The sequence below is a fragment of the Hibiscus syriacus genome, unplaced genomic scaffold (genome assembly GCF_006381635.1).
Source record: "Hibiscus syriacus cultivar Baekdansim isolate YM2019G1 unplaced genomic scaffold, ASM638163v2 tig00110824_pilon, whole genome shotgun sequence".
NCBI classification, from domain to species: Eukaryota; Viridiplantae; Streptophyta; class Magnoliopsida; order Malvales; family Malvaceae; genus Hibiscus; species Hibiscus syriacus.
In genome coordinates this window covers 56,554-74,973 of record NW_024062879.1, presented here as the reverse complement: position 1 = coordinate 74,973, position 18,420 = coordinate 56,554, and the positions used below count along the sequence as shown (strand labels likewise).

General features: G+C 39.0%; 1 protein-coding gene across 2 annotated transcripts; it reads right to left on the bottom strand.

The window, feature by feature from the left end:
• Window positions 1-442: 442 nt before the first annotated feature.
• LOC120142305 (4-coumarate--CoA ligase-like 7) lies at window positions 443-18,150 on the bottom strand. 2 transcript variants are annotated; one of them, XM_039157034.1, is made up of 7 exons: window positions 17,056-18,150; window positions 16,728-16,917; window positions 15,725-15,870; window positions 15,317-15,384; window positions 15,141-15,217; window positions 685-706; window positions 443-582 (listed from the first exon to the last, which is right to left on the bottom strand). In XM_039157034.1, the coding sequence occupies exons 1-7, from the start codon at window positions 18,076-18,078 to the stop codon at window positions 465-467; spliced, it is 1,644 nt and encodes a 547-aa protein (XP_039012965.1). In that variant the 5' UTR covers window positions 18,079-18,150; the 3' UTR covers window positions 443-464. The 2 variants fall into 2 exon arrangements, with proteins under 2 accessions (XP_039012965.1, XP_039012964.1); XM_039157033.1 differs by having other exon boundaries at window positions 443-578; window positions 681-706; window positions 17,056-18,148.
• Window positions 18,151-18,420: the final 270 nt, after the last annotated feature.

Here is an 18,420-nt window from a genome sequence, read left to right as displayed (position 1 = left end):
CTTTTAATTTTATCAATCAAATTATTTAATTATATAAACGATACCAATCAAATTATATCATTAATATTTGATGACAAAGAAATTATATGGTAGTTAATAAAATTAATATGATTACACATTTGATCCTCATTATTTATACATTATATCAATTTGATCTTATTTTTAATTTAATTCAATGAATTAATTATCTAATTAGATGCTAACACGGGTGACAACAAATAATATAACCATAATGCCAAATCCCAAATTTAGGATATAAATTACAACATTATAGATATATAGATCTTCTAATGTAGTTAATGCCAGGGAAAAAATTATGAATATGGTGACTTTAAGTGTAAAATTGGTATAATTTAAAAGTAAAAATAACATTACTGATTTAAGTTTATTTCAAAAACAAAATGACCCTTTAAGTAATGAAACATTAAGTCGATATCCAATAGTTATGTGCATAAAACAGAATCTCACATTTTGGATCGTACTTTGGCGATAAGTTCTCTCCTCAGAATTTTCCCTGAAGCCGACTTTGGGACACTGTATATGAACGTCACCTTCCTTAACCTTTTGAAAGGTGCCACCTGTGTAGGAGAAAAATAATCAAGGCCTTACTATTTCGGGAAATAGTAAACATGAACTTAAAGGTATCAAGTGTAAATCGTCAGTTTGTTTGGATATCGTACCTGTTTAGCGATGAAATTTTGAACGTCTTCTTTGTTGGTAATGCTCAATCCCATATAGTGTTGGAAATACTATTGGGAATGGTATTTAAGGCTTGACATTCCACTTCCTTGTTGAGTGATAGAGAACAAGGGGGGCTCTCGCGCACCGCCGCCGCCGTCCGTCCGTCTCGTCTCGGCTCGGCTCGGCTCGGCACGGCTCGGCTCGGCTCGGCTCGGCTCGTGGTCGTGGTCGTGGTCGTGGTCGTGGTCGTGGTCGTGGTCGTGGTCGAGGTCGTGGTCGTGGTCGTGGTCGTGGTCGTGGTCGTGGTCGTGGTCGTGGTAATGGTAATGGTAATGGTAATGGTAATGGTAATGGTAATGGTAATACGTGTCTTCGACACGTCCGCGCGGATACTATCTTTTTAGAGAAAATTCTTGAGGAATTTCTCTTTGAAAGAAACAAATGGAAAATGTGAAAGATATCAACTGATATTTATAGGCTGCTGAGGACTGTTTGAATTTCAAATAATAACAGCTGAATTATTTTTTATCAGAAATTAAACAGTTTATTCCTAAATTAAATCAGAAACGTTAAGATGTACCTGGACTGATTTACAGCTTTGTACAGAGGAAACAAGCTGTTAATATCAGGAGTTACAGGAGTTATTTGATTTAATTCCAGGGGTTACATGATATAATTTCGGGAGTTATAACAGCTGAATAATGATACAATGAACCTGGACTATTTCTGAGTCAGGTTCATCTAGTCATTTCAGCTGTTACAAATAAGAGGTTTAATCCTGAAATTTTATGGACGACTTTAACCCTATTTCTAGCCTATAAATAGAGAGCTATATTCAAATGATGAACTTACCGACAGAAAGGTTGAGTTTGTTAAACTCTTAATAAATTCAAATCCAAGTATTTGGATGGTTCTAGTGAGAAGGACTTATTGAATTTACCGATAAATGAGGTTGAATATTTATTCTTAATGACTTCTTAGCCCAGAGTTTGGGTGGTTCATTTATAATGAACTTGAAAAAAAGTCACCATACCCTTTGTGAGGTTGAGCTATTATAAAAGCTCTTAATTATTTCATATTCCTTTTTAAAGGGTGGTTTATGTTGAGATAAACTTGATGAAATAACCTATGTAAGTGAGAAGGGTTAGCCGCCTTCTATGAAAAATGTTGGGCTATTTTTCTAGCACACTTACTAGAATCCTGAGGTAAGATGGCCAAATATATACTTTTGTATATATATATCTTACACATCGAGGACTCAGGTGGATGAAGGGGTTAGTTGTGTGTTATGAGTTTACCCTGATCTTAGAAAGTTCCAGACTAGTTTCACTTATCTAAGAGAAGGATTGCTCATCATCACTATGTACTAGTTCCAGATATGTTCACTAGTGCTTAAGCAACTAATCTCGCTATTACTCTTCTGGAAAGCTTGTTTTCGAGTTTCAGAAGATTTCTTTCGCATTAGTGGGGGAATGTTGGTAATGCTCAATCCCACATAGTGTTGGAAACACTATTGGGAATGGTATTTAAGGCTTGACATTCCACTTCCTTGTTGAGTGATAGAGAACAAGGGGGGCTCTCGCGCACCGCCGCCGCCTTCCGTCCGTCTCGTCTCGGCTCGGCTCGGCACGGCACGGCACGGCTCGGCTCGGCTCGGCTCGTGGTCGTGGTCGTGGTCGAGGTCGAGGTCGTGGTCGTGGTCGTGGTCGTGGTCGTGGTAATACGTGTCTTCGACACGTCCGCGCGGATACTATCTTTTTAGAGAAAATTCTTGAGGAATTTCTCTTTGAAAGAAACAAATGGAAAATGTGAAAGATATCAACTGATATTTATAGGCTGCTGAGGACTGTTTGAATTTCAAATAATAACAGCTGAATTATTTTTTATCAGAAATTAAACAGTTTATTCCTAAATTAAATCAGAAACGTTAAGATGTACCTGGACTGATTTACAGCTTTGTACAGAGGAGACAAGCTGTTAATATCAGGAGTTACAGGAGTTATTTGATTTAATTCCAGGGGTTACATGATATAATTTCGGGAGTTATAACAGCTGAATAATGATACAATGAACCTGGACTATTTCTGAGTCAGGTTCATCTAGTCATTTCAGCTGTTACAAATAAGAGGTTTAATCCTGAAATTTTATGGACGACTTTAACCCTATTTCTAGCCTATAAATAGAGAGCTATATTCAGCTTCTCAACTCACTCCAAAACATTCACAATTCACTTACCAAAGTGTTTTCTAAAGTTCTCTCTGTGAGTTCTCTCTGAGTGCTTTCCGATCAGAAGTGCAATACCACCAGCAGTCCACTCCGGTTTCGGGTGTACGGAATTCGGAGCGACCGTGTTAACCTCGGGGGACGGTCCGCCTACTGCAGCGATTACACACATCGAGGCGAATTCGTTTCTAAGGCAGTGGTTCTTACCACGACACGGTTTACGAATCTGTTCTTCTTAATTACTGTTTATATTTTCAGTCAGTGCTAACGGTGTAGTTTTGCAGTTCATATATCCAACAATTTAGAAACGAATTCCCATAAACTGCAATCATGTCGACACCTTTGAGCAAACTCATTCCCGATCTTTCCAAGCTCGATGCACTTGATGGAAAGAACTATAGAAGGTGGTCCCAAAGAATTCTTATATTCTTCGAGCAACTTGATCTTGATTACGTGTTGCTCAAGCCACCACCTACCATGCCGCCAACCCCAGCTGTTGGTAATGATGCTGATGCGGTCCTCAATGATGATGCCTTAGCAACTGCCGCCGCCGCTCTCGCTACCTACGAGAAATTCGAGATGGATAACAAGACGGTACGAGGACATCTGCTCAGCCACATGTCAAATAAACTATTTGATATGTTCCTTAGAGAAAAGAGTGCCAAGGCAATATGGGACACTCTCGACAAGAAGTATGGTGCGGATGATGCGGGGATCAAGAAGTACGTTGTCGGCGAATGGCTCAAATTCCAGATGACAGACGACAAGCCAATAATGGATCAAGTCCATGACTATGAGAACTTAGTCGCTGACATCATCGCTGAAGGGATGCAAATGTGTGAGGTGCTGCAAGCCAATGTACTCATTGAGAAACTGCCCAAGTCCTGGTCCGATTACCGTAACTCTCTTAAGCATAAGAAGAGAGACATTTCGCTTGAAGAACTTGTGGGTCATATGAAGATTGAAGAAGCCAACCGTTTAAAAGATAAGCTTACTAATTCTATGAGTAATTTATCTTTTAGAGCTAACTTGGTTGAGTCCAAATTTAAGAAGATCATGAAACGTGGGAATCAAGACAAAAGACGAAACCACAGAAGGCTACCAACTTCAAGAAGTCAGGAAAGGCCAAACCGGAAGGAAAGACGTTCAAGTGTTATGTCTGCGGTTTACCTGGCCACAAGGCTTACCAATGCCAACACCGCTCAGACCGCCAGAATGACAACAAGCCACAGATGCACGTTGTAGAAGAAGATGATGAGATCATTGCTGCGGTGGTCTCAGAAGTTAATCTGGTGGAGAACAGTTCAGAATGGGTAGTTGACACTGGCGCTTCGAAGCATTTCTGCGCAAGGAAGGAGTTTTTCACTGAGTTCGAGGATGGAAACACTGGTGAACGTATGTACATGGGGAACTCTAGCAGCTCTGAAGTGCTAGGCAAAGGCAAGGTTTTACTCAAGCTGACTTCTGGTAAAACTCTGGCTTTAAATAATGTTCTGTATGTACCTGCCTTGCGTAGAAATTTGATAAGTGGTGGGCTTCTGAATAAGGCAGGCATTAAGTTAGTTTTTGAGGCAGATAAACTTGTACTTTCCCGAAATGGTGATTATGTGGGGAAAGGGTTTTTAAGCAATGGTTTATTTGTCATAGAAACTCAATTTAATGAAAATAAAGCTACCACTTCTGCTTATATTGTTGAATCCATTGATATGTGGCATGCTAGATTAGGACACGTGAATATTCATGCTTTAAAGAAATTAATGAATATGAATGTTCTGCCTAAACTAGACACAACTAGCTTTAACAAATGTGAGATTTGTGTAGAAGCTAAGCATACTAAACCTCACTTTAAGACTGTTTCTAATAGAAAGACTGAACTGTTAGAACTCATTCATACTGATCTAGCAGATTTTAGAAACACTGAAAGTAAAGGAGGAAAACACTACTACATAACTTTTGTAGATGATTATTCAAGATATACAAAAGTTTATCTCCTAAGAACTAAAGATGAAGCTGAAAACTTCTTTCTTATTTATAAGGCAGAAGTTGAAAATCAGTTAGATAGGAGAATCAAACGAGTTAGATCTGATAGAGGTGGTGAATATGGATCTAATTTCTTAAAAGATATTTGTGAAAAGAATGGCATAATTCATGAAACATCAGCCCCCTATTTTCCTCAACAGAATGGTATAGCCGAAAGGAAAATAGAACTTTAAAAGAGATGATGAATTCTTTACTAATAAGTTCTGGGTTATCTGATAACATGTGGGGGGAGGCCATTCTATCGGCAACTCATATCTTGAACCGAGTTCCTCATAAGAAATTAGATTCTACCCCATATGAATTGTGGAAAGGATACGCTCCTAATTTACAATACCTGAAAGTGTGGGGGTGTCTGGCTAAAGTGGGCTTGCCAGACTTTAAGAAGTCCACCATCGGACCTAAAACCGTTGATGCAGTGTTTATAGGGTATGCTACGAATAGTGCTGCATACAGATTCATGCTTTTACAAGATTATTCTATTTGTGAATCAAGAGATGCTGTTTTCTTTGAAAATACTTTTCCTTTAAAGGAACCGAGAATAAATATTGAAACACAAATAGAATATATTCCATCAACTTCTTCTAGTAAACCTGCTAGGTCTTCTGAACAAATTGATTTTGAGCCTAGAAGAAGTAAAAGGCAAAGAGTTGAAACCTCTTTTGGACCAGACTTTATTACTTCCTTTATTTCTGAGATAAATGATTTAGACTTCATTTCAGATCCTATAGCTCAAATTTTTCTATTAGATGAGGATCCTAAAACTTTTGAAGAAGCTATAAGATCTATCGATGCTAGTTTTTGGAAAAGCGCTGTTAATGATGAACTAGAATCGATAATGTCTAATCATACTTGGGAATTAGTTGACTTGCCTAAGGGATTCAAACCAATCTCCAACAAATGGGTCTTCCGGAAGAAACTAAGGCCAGATGGTTCGATTCAGCGATACAAGGCAAGGTTAGTCGTCAAAGGATTCACTCAAAGGTTTGGTTTAGACTACTTTGATACATACTCTCTCGTTACAAAAATCTCAACGATTCGTGCATTATTTGCACTAGCCTCTATTCATAAGTTGCAGGTACATCAAATGGATGTTAAGACTGCTTTCTTGAATGGGGATCTAGATGAGGAGATTTACATGGAGCAGCCACTAGGTTTTGAGGCACCTGGTATGGAAGGCAAAGTTTGTAGACTCAAAAAGTCACTCTATGGACTTAAGCAGGCTCCTAAACAGTGGTATGAGAAATTTCATAAAACTATTCTTAGTTTTGGTTTTGTTGTGAATGGTTCGGATGCTTGTGTGTATTCGAAGATGTTTGAAACTGAATGTGTTATCATAAGTCTTTATGTTGACGACATGTTGATTTTCAGTTCTAACATTGAGTCCATTAACAAAGTTAAAAATTTCTTGTCCACTAAGTTTGAGATGACAGATTTGGGAGAAGTAGATGTAATCTTAGGAGTCAAAATTACCAAAACTGAGAAGGGATTTTCTTTATGTCAAGCACATTATATAGAGAAAGTGCTAAAGAAATTTGACAGTTTTGATGTCGTCCCTGTTCGAACTCCTTATGACCCTAGCATACATCTAGTTAAGAATAAAGGAAGTAGTGTTTCCCAAACTGAATATGCTAAATTAATCGGAAGTTTAATGTTCTTAATGAACTATACTCGGCCTGATATTGCTTATGCTGTGAGTAGACTAAGTAGATATACTCATAATCCGAGTGGTGAGCACTGGATTGCGCTTAAACGCTTACTGAAGTATCTTAAGGGTACTGTGAATTGGAAACTTGAGTTTGTTGGCTTTCCTGCGGTATTGGAAGGATATTGTGATGCCAACTGGGTTTCTGATAATGATGAGGTAAGCTCTACGAGCGGGTATGTTTTTACTTTGGGTGGAGCAGCGATCTCGTGGAAATCATCAAAGCAGACTTGTATTGCTCGTTCTACCATGGAGTCAGAGTTTATAGCTCTTGACCTAGCTGGGCAAGAAGCCGAGTGGCTCAGAAGCTTGTTAGCAGATATTCCGTTGTGGGGAAGACCGACTCCTCCAGTTTCATTGTTGTGTGATTCACAAGCTGCGATATGTGTGGCTAAGAACCAAGCTTACAATGGTAAGAAAAGACACATTCGCATAAGACATGAATCAGTTAGACACTTGATAAAGAATGGAGTGCTCTCTTTAGAGTATGTGAAGTCGGAAAGGAACCTAGCAGATCCACTTACCAAAGGGTTAAGTCGGAAGCTGGTCCTAGATTCGTCGAGGGGGATGGGTCTAAAGCCCATTGGTTGAGGAATTCATGGTGGATACCCAACTTAGTTATCTAAGTTCCATGTGGTCAAACGAAACCATGGAAAGACTCATAGTGCACATTCCTACTGCCTATCCCTATGATGAATAATGTGCATGCCCAGATGAGCTTAATTGCTCTTAATAAATTCATAGCCCAGGCTTTGGGTGGTCTTAGTGAGAAAGACTTGATGAATTTACCGATTTTGGCTGAATATCTATTCTTAATAAGTTCATAACCCAGAGTGAGTGGGTAGGAAATGATGAACTTACCGACAGAAAGGTTGAGTTTGTTAAACTCTTAATAAATTCAAATCCAAGTATTTGGATGGTTCTAGTGAGAAGGACTTATTGAATTTACCGATAAATGAGGTTGAATATTTATTCTTAATGACTTCTTAGCCCAGAGTTTGGGTGGTTCATTTATAATGAACTTGAAAAAAAGTCACCATACCCTTTGTGAGGTTGAGCTATTATAAAAGCTCTTAATTATTTCATATTCCTTTTTAAAGGGTGGTTTATGTTGAGATAAACTTGATGAAATAACCTATGTAAGTGAGAAGGGTTAGCCGCCTTCTATGAAAAATGTTGGGCTATTTTTCTAGCACACTTACTAGAATCCTGAGGTAAGATGGCCAAATATATACTTTTGTATATATATATCTTACACATCGAGGACTCAGGTGGATGAAGGGGTTAGTTGTGTGTTATGAGTTTACCCTGATCTTAGAAAGTTCCAGACTAGTTTCACTTATCTAAGAGAAGGATTGCTCATCATCACTATGTACTAGTTCCAGATATGTTCACTAGTGCTTAAGCAACTAATCTCGCTATTACTCTTCTGGAAAGCTTGTTTTCGAGTTTCAGAAGATTTCTTTCGCATTAGTGGGGGAATGTTGGTAATGCTCAATCCCACATAGTGTTGGAAACACTATTGGAAATGGTATTTAAGGCTTGACATTCCACTTCCTTGTTGAGTGATAGAGAACAAGGGGGCTCTCGCGCACCGCCGCCGCCGTCCGTCCGTCTCGTCTCGGCTCGGCTCGGCACGGCACGGCACGGCTCGGCTCGGCTCGGCTCGTGGTCGTGGTCGTGGTCGAGGTCGAGGTCGTGGTCGTGGTCGTGGTCGTGGTCGTGGTAATACGTGTCTTCGACACGTCCGCGCAGATACTATCTTTTTAGAGAAAATTCTTGAGGAATTTCTCTTTGAAAGAAACAAATGGAAAATGTGAAAGATATCAACTGATATTATAGGCTGCTGAGGACTGTTTGAATTTCAAATAATAACAGCTGAATTATTTTTTATCAGAAATTAAACAGTTTATTCCTAAATTAAATCAGAAACGTTAAGATGTACCTGGACTGATTTACAGCTTTGTACAGAGGAGACAAGCTGTTAATATCAGGAGTTACAGAAGTTATTTGATTTAATTCCAGGGTTACATGATATAATTTCGGGAGTTATAACAGCTGAATAATGATACAATGAACCTGGACTATTTCTGAGTCAGGTTCATCTAGTCATTTCAGCTGTTACAAATAAGAGGTTTAATCCTGAAATTTTATGGACGACTTTAACCCTATTTCTAGCCTATAAATAGAGAGCTATATTCAGCTTCTCAACTCACTCCAAAACATTCACAATTCACTTACCAAAGTGTTTTCTAAAGTTCTCTCTGTGAGTTCTCTCTGAGTGCTTTCCGATCAGAAGTGCAATACCACCAGCAGTCCACTCCGGTTTCGGGTGTACGGAATTCGGAGCGACCGTGTTAACCTCGGGGGACGGTCCGCCTACTGCAGCGATTACACACATCGAGGCGAATTCGTTTCTAAGGCAGTGGTTCTTACCACGACACGGTTTACGAATCTGTTCTTCTTAATTACTGTTTATATTTTCAGTCAGTGCTAACGGTGTAGTTTTGCAGTTCATATATCCAACAATTTAGAAACGAATTCCCATAAACTGCAATCATGTCGACACCTTTGAGCAAACTCATTCCCGATCTTTCCAAGCTCGATGCACTTGATGGAAAGAACTATAGAAGGTGGTCCCAAAGAATTCTTATATTCTTCGAGCAACTTGATCTTGATTACGTGTTGCTCAAGCCACCACCTACCATGCCGCCAACCCCAGCTGTTGGTAATGATGCTGATGCGGTCCTCAATGATGATGCCTTAGCAACTGCCGCCGCCGCTCTCGCTACCTACGAGAAATTCGAGAAGGATAACAAGACGGTACGAGGACATCTGCTCAGCCACATGTCAAATAAACTATTTGATATGTTCCTTAGAGAAAAGAGTGCCAAGGCAATATGGGACACTCTCGACAAGAAGTATGGTGCGGATGATGCGGGGATCAAGAAGTACGTTGTCGGCGAATGGCTCAAATTCCAGATGACAGACGACAAGCCAATAATGGATCAAGTCCATGACTATGAGAACTTAGTCGCTGACATCATCGCTGAAGGGATGCAAATGTGTGAGGTGCTGCAAGCCAATGTACTCATTGAGAAACTGCCCAAGTCCTGGTCCGATTACCGTAACTCTCTTAAGCATAAGAAGAGAGACATTTCGCTTGAAGAACTTGTGGGTCATATGAAGATTGAAGAGCCAACCGTTTAAAAGATAAGCTTACTAATTCTATGAGTAATTTATCTTTTAGAGCTAACTTGGTTGAGTCCAAATTTAAGAAGATCATGAAACGTGGGAATCAAGACAAAAAGACGAAACCACAGAAGGCTACCAACTTCAAGAAGTCAGGAAAGGCCAAACCGGAAGGAAAGACGTTCAAGTGTTATGTCTGCGGTTTACCTGGCCACAAGGCTTACCAATGCCAACACCGCTCAGACCGCCAGAATGACAACAAGCCACAGATGCACGTTGTAGAAGAAGATGATGAGATCATTGCTGCGGTGGTCTCAGAAGTTAATCTGGTGGAGAACAGTTCAGAATGGGTAGTTGACACTGGCGCTTCGAAGCATTTCTGCGCAAGGAAGGAGTTTTTCACTGAGTTCGAGGATGGAAACACTGGTGAACGTGTGTACATGGGGAACTCTAGCAGCTCTGAAGTGCTAGGCAAAGGCAAGGTTTTACTCAAGCTGACTTCTGGTAAAACTCTGGCTTTAAATAATGTTCTGTATGTACCTGCCTTGCGTAGAAATTTGATAAGTGGTGGGCTTCTGAATAAGGCAGGCATTAAGTTAGTTTTTGAGGCAGATAAACTTGTACTTTCCCGAAATGGTGATTATGTGGGGAAAGGGTTTTTAAACAATGGTTTATTTGTCATAGAAACTCAATTTAATGAAAATAAAGCTACCACTTCTGCTTATATTGTTGAATCCATTGATATGTGGCATGCTAGATTAGGACACGTGAATATTCATGCTTTAAAGAAATTAATAAATATGAATGTTCTGCCTAAACTAGACACAACTAGCTTTAACAAATGTGAGATTTGTGTAGAAGCTAAGCATACTAAACCTCACTTTAAGACTGTTTCTAATAGAAAGACTGAACTGTTAGAACTCATTCATACTGATCTAGCAGATTTTAGAAACACTGAAAGTAAAGGAGGAAAACACTACTACATAACTTTTGTAGATGATTATTCAAGATATACAAAAGTTTATCTCCTAAGAACTAAAGATGAAGCTGAAACTTCTTTCTTATTATAAGGCAGAAGTTGAAAATCAGTTAGATAGGAGAATCAAACGAGTTAGATCTGATAGAGGTGGTGAATATGGATCTAATTTCTTAAAAGATATTTGTGAAAAGAATGGCATAATTCATGAAACATCAGCCCCTATTTTCCTCAACAGAATGGTATAGCCGAAAGGAAAAATAGAACTTTAAAAGAGATGATGAATTCTTTACTAATAAGTTCTGGGTTATCTGATAACATGTGGGGGGAGGCCATTCTATCGGCAACTCATATCTTGAACCGAGTTCCTCATAAGAAATTAGATTCTACCCCATATGAATTGTGGAAAGGATACGCTCCTAATTTACAATACCTGAAAGTGTGGGGGTGTCTGGCTAAAGTGGGCTTGCCAGACTTTAAGAAGTCCACCATCGACCTAAAACCGTTGATGCAGTGTTTATAGGGTATGCTACGAATAGTGCTGCATACAGATTCATGCTTTTACAAGATTATTCTATTTGTGAATCAAGAGATGCTGTTTTCTTTGAAAATACTTTTCCTTTAAAGGAACCGAGAATAAATATTGAAACACAAATAGAATATATTCCATCAACTTCTTCTAGTAAACCTGCTAGGTCTTCTGAACAAATTGATTTTGAGCCTAGAAGAAGTAAAAGGCAAAGAGTTGAAACCTCTTTTGGACCAGACTTTATTACTTCCTTTATTTCTGAGATAAATGATTTAGACTTCATTTCAGATCCTATAGCTCAAATTTTCTATTAGATGAGGATCCTAAAACTTTTGAAGAAGCTATAAGATCTATCGATGCTAGTTTTTGGAAAAGCGCTGTTAATGATGAACTAGAATCGATAATGTCTAATCATACTTGGGAATTAGTTGACTTGCCTAAGGGATTCAAACCAATCTCCAACAAATGGGTCTTCCGGAAGAAACTAAGGCCAGATGGTTCGATTCAGCGATACAAGGCAAGGTTAGTCGTCAAAGGGTTCACTCAAAGGTTTGGTTTAGACTACTTTGATACATACTCTCCCGTTACAAAAATCTCAACGATTCGTGCATTATTTGCACTAGCCTCTATTCATAAGTTGCAGGTACATCAAATGGATGTTAAGACTGCTTTCTTGAATGGGGATCTAGATGAGGAGATTTACATGGAGCAGCCACTAGGTTTTGAGGCACCTGGTATGGAAGGCAAAGTTTGTAGACTCAAAAAGTCACTCTATGGACTTAAGCAGTCTCCTAAACAGTGGTATGAGAAATTTCATAAAACTATTCTTAGTTTTGGTTTTGTTGTGAATGGTTCGGATGCTTGTGTGTATTCGAAGATGTTTGAAACTGAATGTGTTATCATAAGTCTTTATGTTGACGACATGTTGATTTTCAGTTCTAACATTGAGTCCATTAACAAAGTTAAAAATTTCTTGTCCACTAAGTTTGAGATGACAGATTTGGGAGAAGTAGATGTAATCTTAGGAGTCAAAATTACCAAAACTGAGAAGGGATTTTCTTTATGTCAAGCACATTATATAGAGAAAGTGCTAAAGAAATTTGACAGTTTTGATGTCGTCCCTGTTCGAACTCCTTATGACCCTAGCATACATCTAGTTAAGAATAAAGGAAGTAGTGTTTCCCAAACTGAATATGCTAAATTAATCGGAAGTTTAATGTTCTTAATGAACTATACTCGGCCTGATATTGCTTATGCTGTGAGTAGACTAAGTAGATATACTCATAATCCGAGTGGTGAGCACTGGATTGCGCTTAAACGCTTACTGAAGTATCTTAAGGGTACTGTGAATTGGAAACTTGAGTTTGTTGGCTTTCCTGCGGTATTGGAAGGATATTGTGATGCCAACTGGGTTTCTGATAATGATGAGGTAAGCTCTACGAGCGGGTATGTTTTTACTTTGGGTGGAGCAGCGATCTCGTGGAAATCATCAAAGCAGACTTGTATTGCTCGTTCTACCATGGAGTCAGAGTTTATAGCTCTTGACCTAGCTGGGCAAGAAGCCGAGTGGCTCAGAAGCTTGTTAGCAGATATTCCGTTGTGGGGAAGACCGACTCCTCCAGTTTCATTGTTGTGTGATTCACAAGCTGCGATATGTGTGGCTAAGAACCAAGCTTACAATGGTAAGAAAAGACACATTCGCATAAGACATGAATCAGTTAGACACTTGATAAAGAATGGAGTGCTCTCTTTAGAGTATGTGAAGTCGGAAAGGAACCTAGCAGATCCACTTACCAAAGGGTTAAGTCGGAAGCTGGTCCTAGATTCGTCGAGGGGGATGGGTCTAAAGCCCATTGGTTGAGGAATTCATGGTGGATACCCAACTTAGTTATCTAAGTTCCATGTGGTCAAACGAAACCATGGAAAGACTCATAGTGCACATTCCTACTGCCTATCCCTATGATGAATAATGTGCATGCCCAGGATGAGCTTAATTGCTCTTAATAAATTCATAGCCCAGGCTTTGGGTGGTCTTAGTGAGAAAGACTTGATGAATTTACCGATTTTGGCTGAATATCTATTCTTAATAAGTTCATAACCCAGAGTGAGTGGGTAGGAAATGATGAACTTACTGACAGAAAGGTTGAGTTTGTTAAACTCTTAATAAATTCAAATCCAAGTATTTGGATGGTTCTAGTGAGAAGGACTTATTGAATTTACCGATAATGAGGTTGAATATTTATTCTTAATGACTTCTTAGCCCAGAGTTTGGGTGGTTCATTTATAATGAACTTGAAAAAAAGTCACCATACCCTTTGTGAGGTTGAGCTATTATAAAAGCTCTTAATTATTTCATATTCCTTTTTAAAGGGTGGTTTATGTTGAGATAAACTTGATGAAATAACCTATGTAAGTGAGAAGGGTTAGCCGCCTTCTATGAAAAATGTTGGGCTATTTTTCTAGCACACTTACTAGAATCCTGAGGTAAGATGGCCAATATATACTTTTGTATATATATCTTACACATCGAGGACTCAGGTGGATGAAGGGGTTAGTTGTGTGTTATGAGTTTACCCTGATCTTAGAAAGTTCCAGACTAGTTTCACTTATCTAAGAGAAGGATTGCTCATCATCACTATGTACTAGTTCCAGATATGTTCACTAGTGCTTAAGCAACTAATCTCGCTATTACTCTTCTGGAAAGCTTGTTTTCGAGTTTCAGAAGATTTCTTTCGCATTAGTGGGGGAATGTTGGTAATGCTCAATCCCACATAGTGTTGGAAACACTATTGGGAATGGTATTTAAGGCTTGACATTCCACTTCCTTGTTGAGTGATAGAGAACAAGGGGGGCTCTCGCGCACCGCCGCCGCCGTCCGTCCGTCTCGTCTCGGCTCGGCTCGGCACGGCACGGCACGGCTCGGCTCGGCTCGGCTCGTGGTCGTGGTCGTGGTCGAGGTCGAGGTCGAGGTCGTGGTCGTGGTCGTGGTCGTGGTAATACGTGTCTTCGACACGTCCGCGCGGATACTATCTTTTTAGAGAAAATTCTTGAGGAATTTCTCTTTGAAAGAAACAAATGGAAAATGTGAAAGATATCAACTGATATTTATAGGCTGCTGAGGACTGTTTGAATTTCAAATAATAACAGCTGAATTATTTTTTATCAGAAATTAAACAGTTTATTCCTAAATTAAATCAGAAACGTTAAGATGTACCTGGACTGATTTACAGCTTTGTACAGAGGAGACAAGCTGTTAATATCAGGAGTTACAGGAGTTATTTGATTTAATTCCAGGGGTTACATGATATAATTTCGGGAGTTATAACAGCTGAATAATGATACAATGAACCTGGACTATTTCTGAGTCAGGTTCATCTAGTCATTTCAGCTGTTACAAATAAGAGGTTTAATCCTGAAATTTTATGGACGACTTTAACCCTATTTCTAGCCTATAAATAGAGAGCTATATTCAGCTTCTCAACTCACTCCAAAACATTCACAATTCACTTACCAAAGTGTTTTCTAAAGTTCTCTCTGTGAGTTCTCTCTGAGTGCTTTCCGATCAGAAGTGCAATACCACCAGCAGTCCACTCCGGTTTCGGGTGTACGGAATTCGGAGCGACCGTGTTAACCTCGGGGGACGGTCCGCCTACTGCAGCGATTACACACATCGAGGCGAATTCGTTTCTAAGGCAGTGGTTCTTACCACGACACGGTTTACGAATCTGTTCTTCTTAATTACTGTTTATATTTTCAGTCAGTGCTAACGGTGTAGTTTTGCAGTTCATATATCCAACATTCTTCGGTTAGCGAACTGTTGGGTGAGCGAACAACGTATGCAACTGGGACCTCACCGGCTTCGTCATCGGGATATCTGTGGTGACAGTGTGGCAAAAATGTAACTCTAAATGATGTCTTTACGATCCCAGATTTAGATGATGCAAACAATTACAGGATTTTCGGCATAACTTACGGGATAACAACAGCATCCAATATTTCAGGGTGAGACAAAAGTAGCCCTTCAAGCTCTGCTGGTGCAACCTGGTGAATATTGATAAAGCAAATGCAAAGGCTTTTAGTTTAGAGGGAAACACGTTAACTTTGAAAGATCACCAGAAAAAAAAAAGTTATAAATTGTTAAAAACACGAACAGTGCAGCATATGAACAATCTATTCGATCAAAACTTCAATGCAACAACAACTGTTACATAAGAACGAGCATTCCATGTAGAACTGGTTAGCATCGATATAAAGAGGTTGATGTGGTTGAGAAGAAAATCAGCAATAAAACAGTGAAATTACGACTGAAAAACGAATGAGAAAGAATATGGAACTCAAGGAAAACCTTTAGTTTTCTATTAATGCAATGAAAATAAGTTACCTGGAAACCTTTGTACTTGATCAACTCCTTAATCCTGTCAACAACATAGAGATTCCCATTCTCATCAAAGTATCCAAGATCTCCAGTATGAACCCAACCCTTTTCATCAATTGTCAGTTTAGTTGCCTCTGGATTGTTGAAGTAACCTGAAAATAGTCACTGGAAATTGCTGAGAGAAAGCAGCAGAAGTTGTAAGAAAAGTTTTAAAAAATAAAAAAAGTATACAACATTCATCCAACATGGATTAGTTTGAACTATCGATTTGTTTCATATAGAAAGAAATTGATTTCATACTGAATGAACAAGTATAGATAGATTACTATGCATCTATTGAACCCATGATCATTCATGATTCGATAATTGAATCAATGTTCCAATCTAAAGGAATGTTATGGTAAAACTTTGTTCGAAACAATAATGTTTAACTTGAACAACATGATTGACGAACACAAAATTTTATGTCATGAGTGCATACTTAGGAAGTTATATTAGAAATATATGAGGTGCAGAATTAAAAAAATTTAGTAGTGCAAAATTAGACCATCAATGAAAAATACAAAGAAAATACTTAAACCATATAGGAATTTGAAATTTTCAGGGGATATGATTGCACTCTCGAGCACCCTCCATCCATTCATGCACGTAGATGTGAAAACCCTCCACTTTCCATTAACTAGTTAATACTTGTGCCTAGATGATTTAACTGTTTGCGAAGTACATATAATTTTACCATATATCAAACTCTTACATCATAAAGAGATAAGGGTAATTAAGAATTTTATTGATTTGCATTTGAGATGCATAGCTTGAAGTTATTATTATAATATCAAAGAGGATTAGCAACTAGCATAAACAGAGTGTAGCTGTGCATATCATCATTCAATTCAATACATCCAGGAATTTAGCAATTTAGTATTCAGAAGATAACTACTTGGATGTTGTTCATACCAAATATTCAATCTTCTTTTATTTCCTCGGGGAAAGTACAAGCAAAGAACGTTACCTTGCATCATATTAGGCCCTCGAACCCATATTTCCCCTAATTGGTCTGGAGGAAGAGGCTCTGAATTTTGTGTACTAATGATCTGAGCTTCAATGCATGGAGCAAGCGATCCAGCTGAACCAGTATGTCGGACACCGAATGCGGCACTTTCCATCGATATAATCGCGCAAGTTTCAGTCATTCCATAGCCCTGAAACCACAGGAAGTTACATGATGAGAAGAAAACTTCTTGAAGATAAGTGATTAACACAATATTGCTATTTACTGCGACTTTTATATGCATACAAAGGACCATATGAACTTGCAAAGTACTTGAAAGCTAATGTACCTGCATAACAACAGCCTGAGGGAACTTCTTTGCGCACTCCTCCATCAATTCCTTTCCCAAAGGTGCAGCACCAGAACTAATTTGCTTCAATGAGGAAAGATCAAACTTGTTAACCACATTCTGCTTAGCCATGGCAAGCACAATAGGAGGCACAACCCACAAATCGGTTGCCCTATACTTCTCAGCATTCCTCAAAAACGTCTCAAATTCAAACTTCGCCATTGACACCAAAGTGTTTCCCATCTGCAGCTGTCCGTACACGATGACAGCCAATCCAAACACATGAAACATAGGCAAAATGCACAAGTAAACCCTGTGCATATCCCCAGCAAGTTCTTGATCCTTTGTCACCATCAAAGACGATGCAATGAAATTCCTATGAGTTAGAATGACTCCCTTACTGACACCTGTCGTGCCCGAAGAGTACAGAAGCACTGCCGTGTCGGTCTGCTTAACAGAACGAGACACGGCGGGAAACTCCGTTACGTTCCCCGCTGAATCAAGTAGATCGTGGAAAGAAATAATTTTGGGGGTGTATTTTACATCAGACGGTCTCTGGTTACGTTTAGAACCAAGTAGGATCAAAGGGATCTTTAAATCTTTAACTTTGTCGAACAATTCAGGGACAGTGACGATAAGCTTCGGATTGGAATCTTCGAGTTGTTTCGAGAGTTCGTTGACCGTATAAATTGGGTTGGCAGTTGTAGCGATGGCACCGATGGCTGTTACAGCAAAGAAACAAAGAGGGAACTGGATTGAATTGGGCGCAAAGATCAAGATTCGGTCGTTTTTGTTGATATCCAGATTGAGAAAAGCATGGGAGAGCTTGATGACAGTGGATTTAAACTGAGAGAAAGTGAGTGTTTCACCAGAATCTGCATCGATGAGCGCTGTTTTGTCGGGGTAAGAGGAGACGTTTCTCAAGAGGAATGAAACCATGGAAAGATTTGGTTCCTTGGGAAGAACAACTGGAGGCCTTAAAGACCTGTAAATGCCATCTACTCCATACCCAGATTTCTCCATCAAAATATGATCTTTGGTCTTGTTTGTTATTCTTTGGAATGATGAAAGCTGGAAGCTGGGAATGAATTAAAACAAAACGGAGTTACTGACAAATAATATCCAAAAGATTTCTGGCTGAGGAAGTGACACCAAGTGGGGGTAGTTGACAATTAATGGCGGAAATAAACAAAAAGACTTGAACAAATTTGGCACTAACTTCAACTTACACGAAACGCGAGGATCAAGGTTAGACTCTTTGGATAGTCTCGTTTTCCTTTAAGAAAAAATGATTGGCTACTCTCGTTATTTTTAAAGGGTAAAGTATATAAATGGTCACTGAACTTTTTAGACTCTTGCATTTAG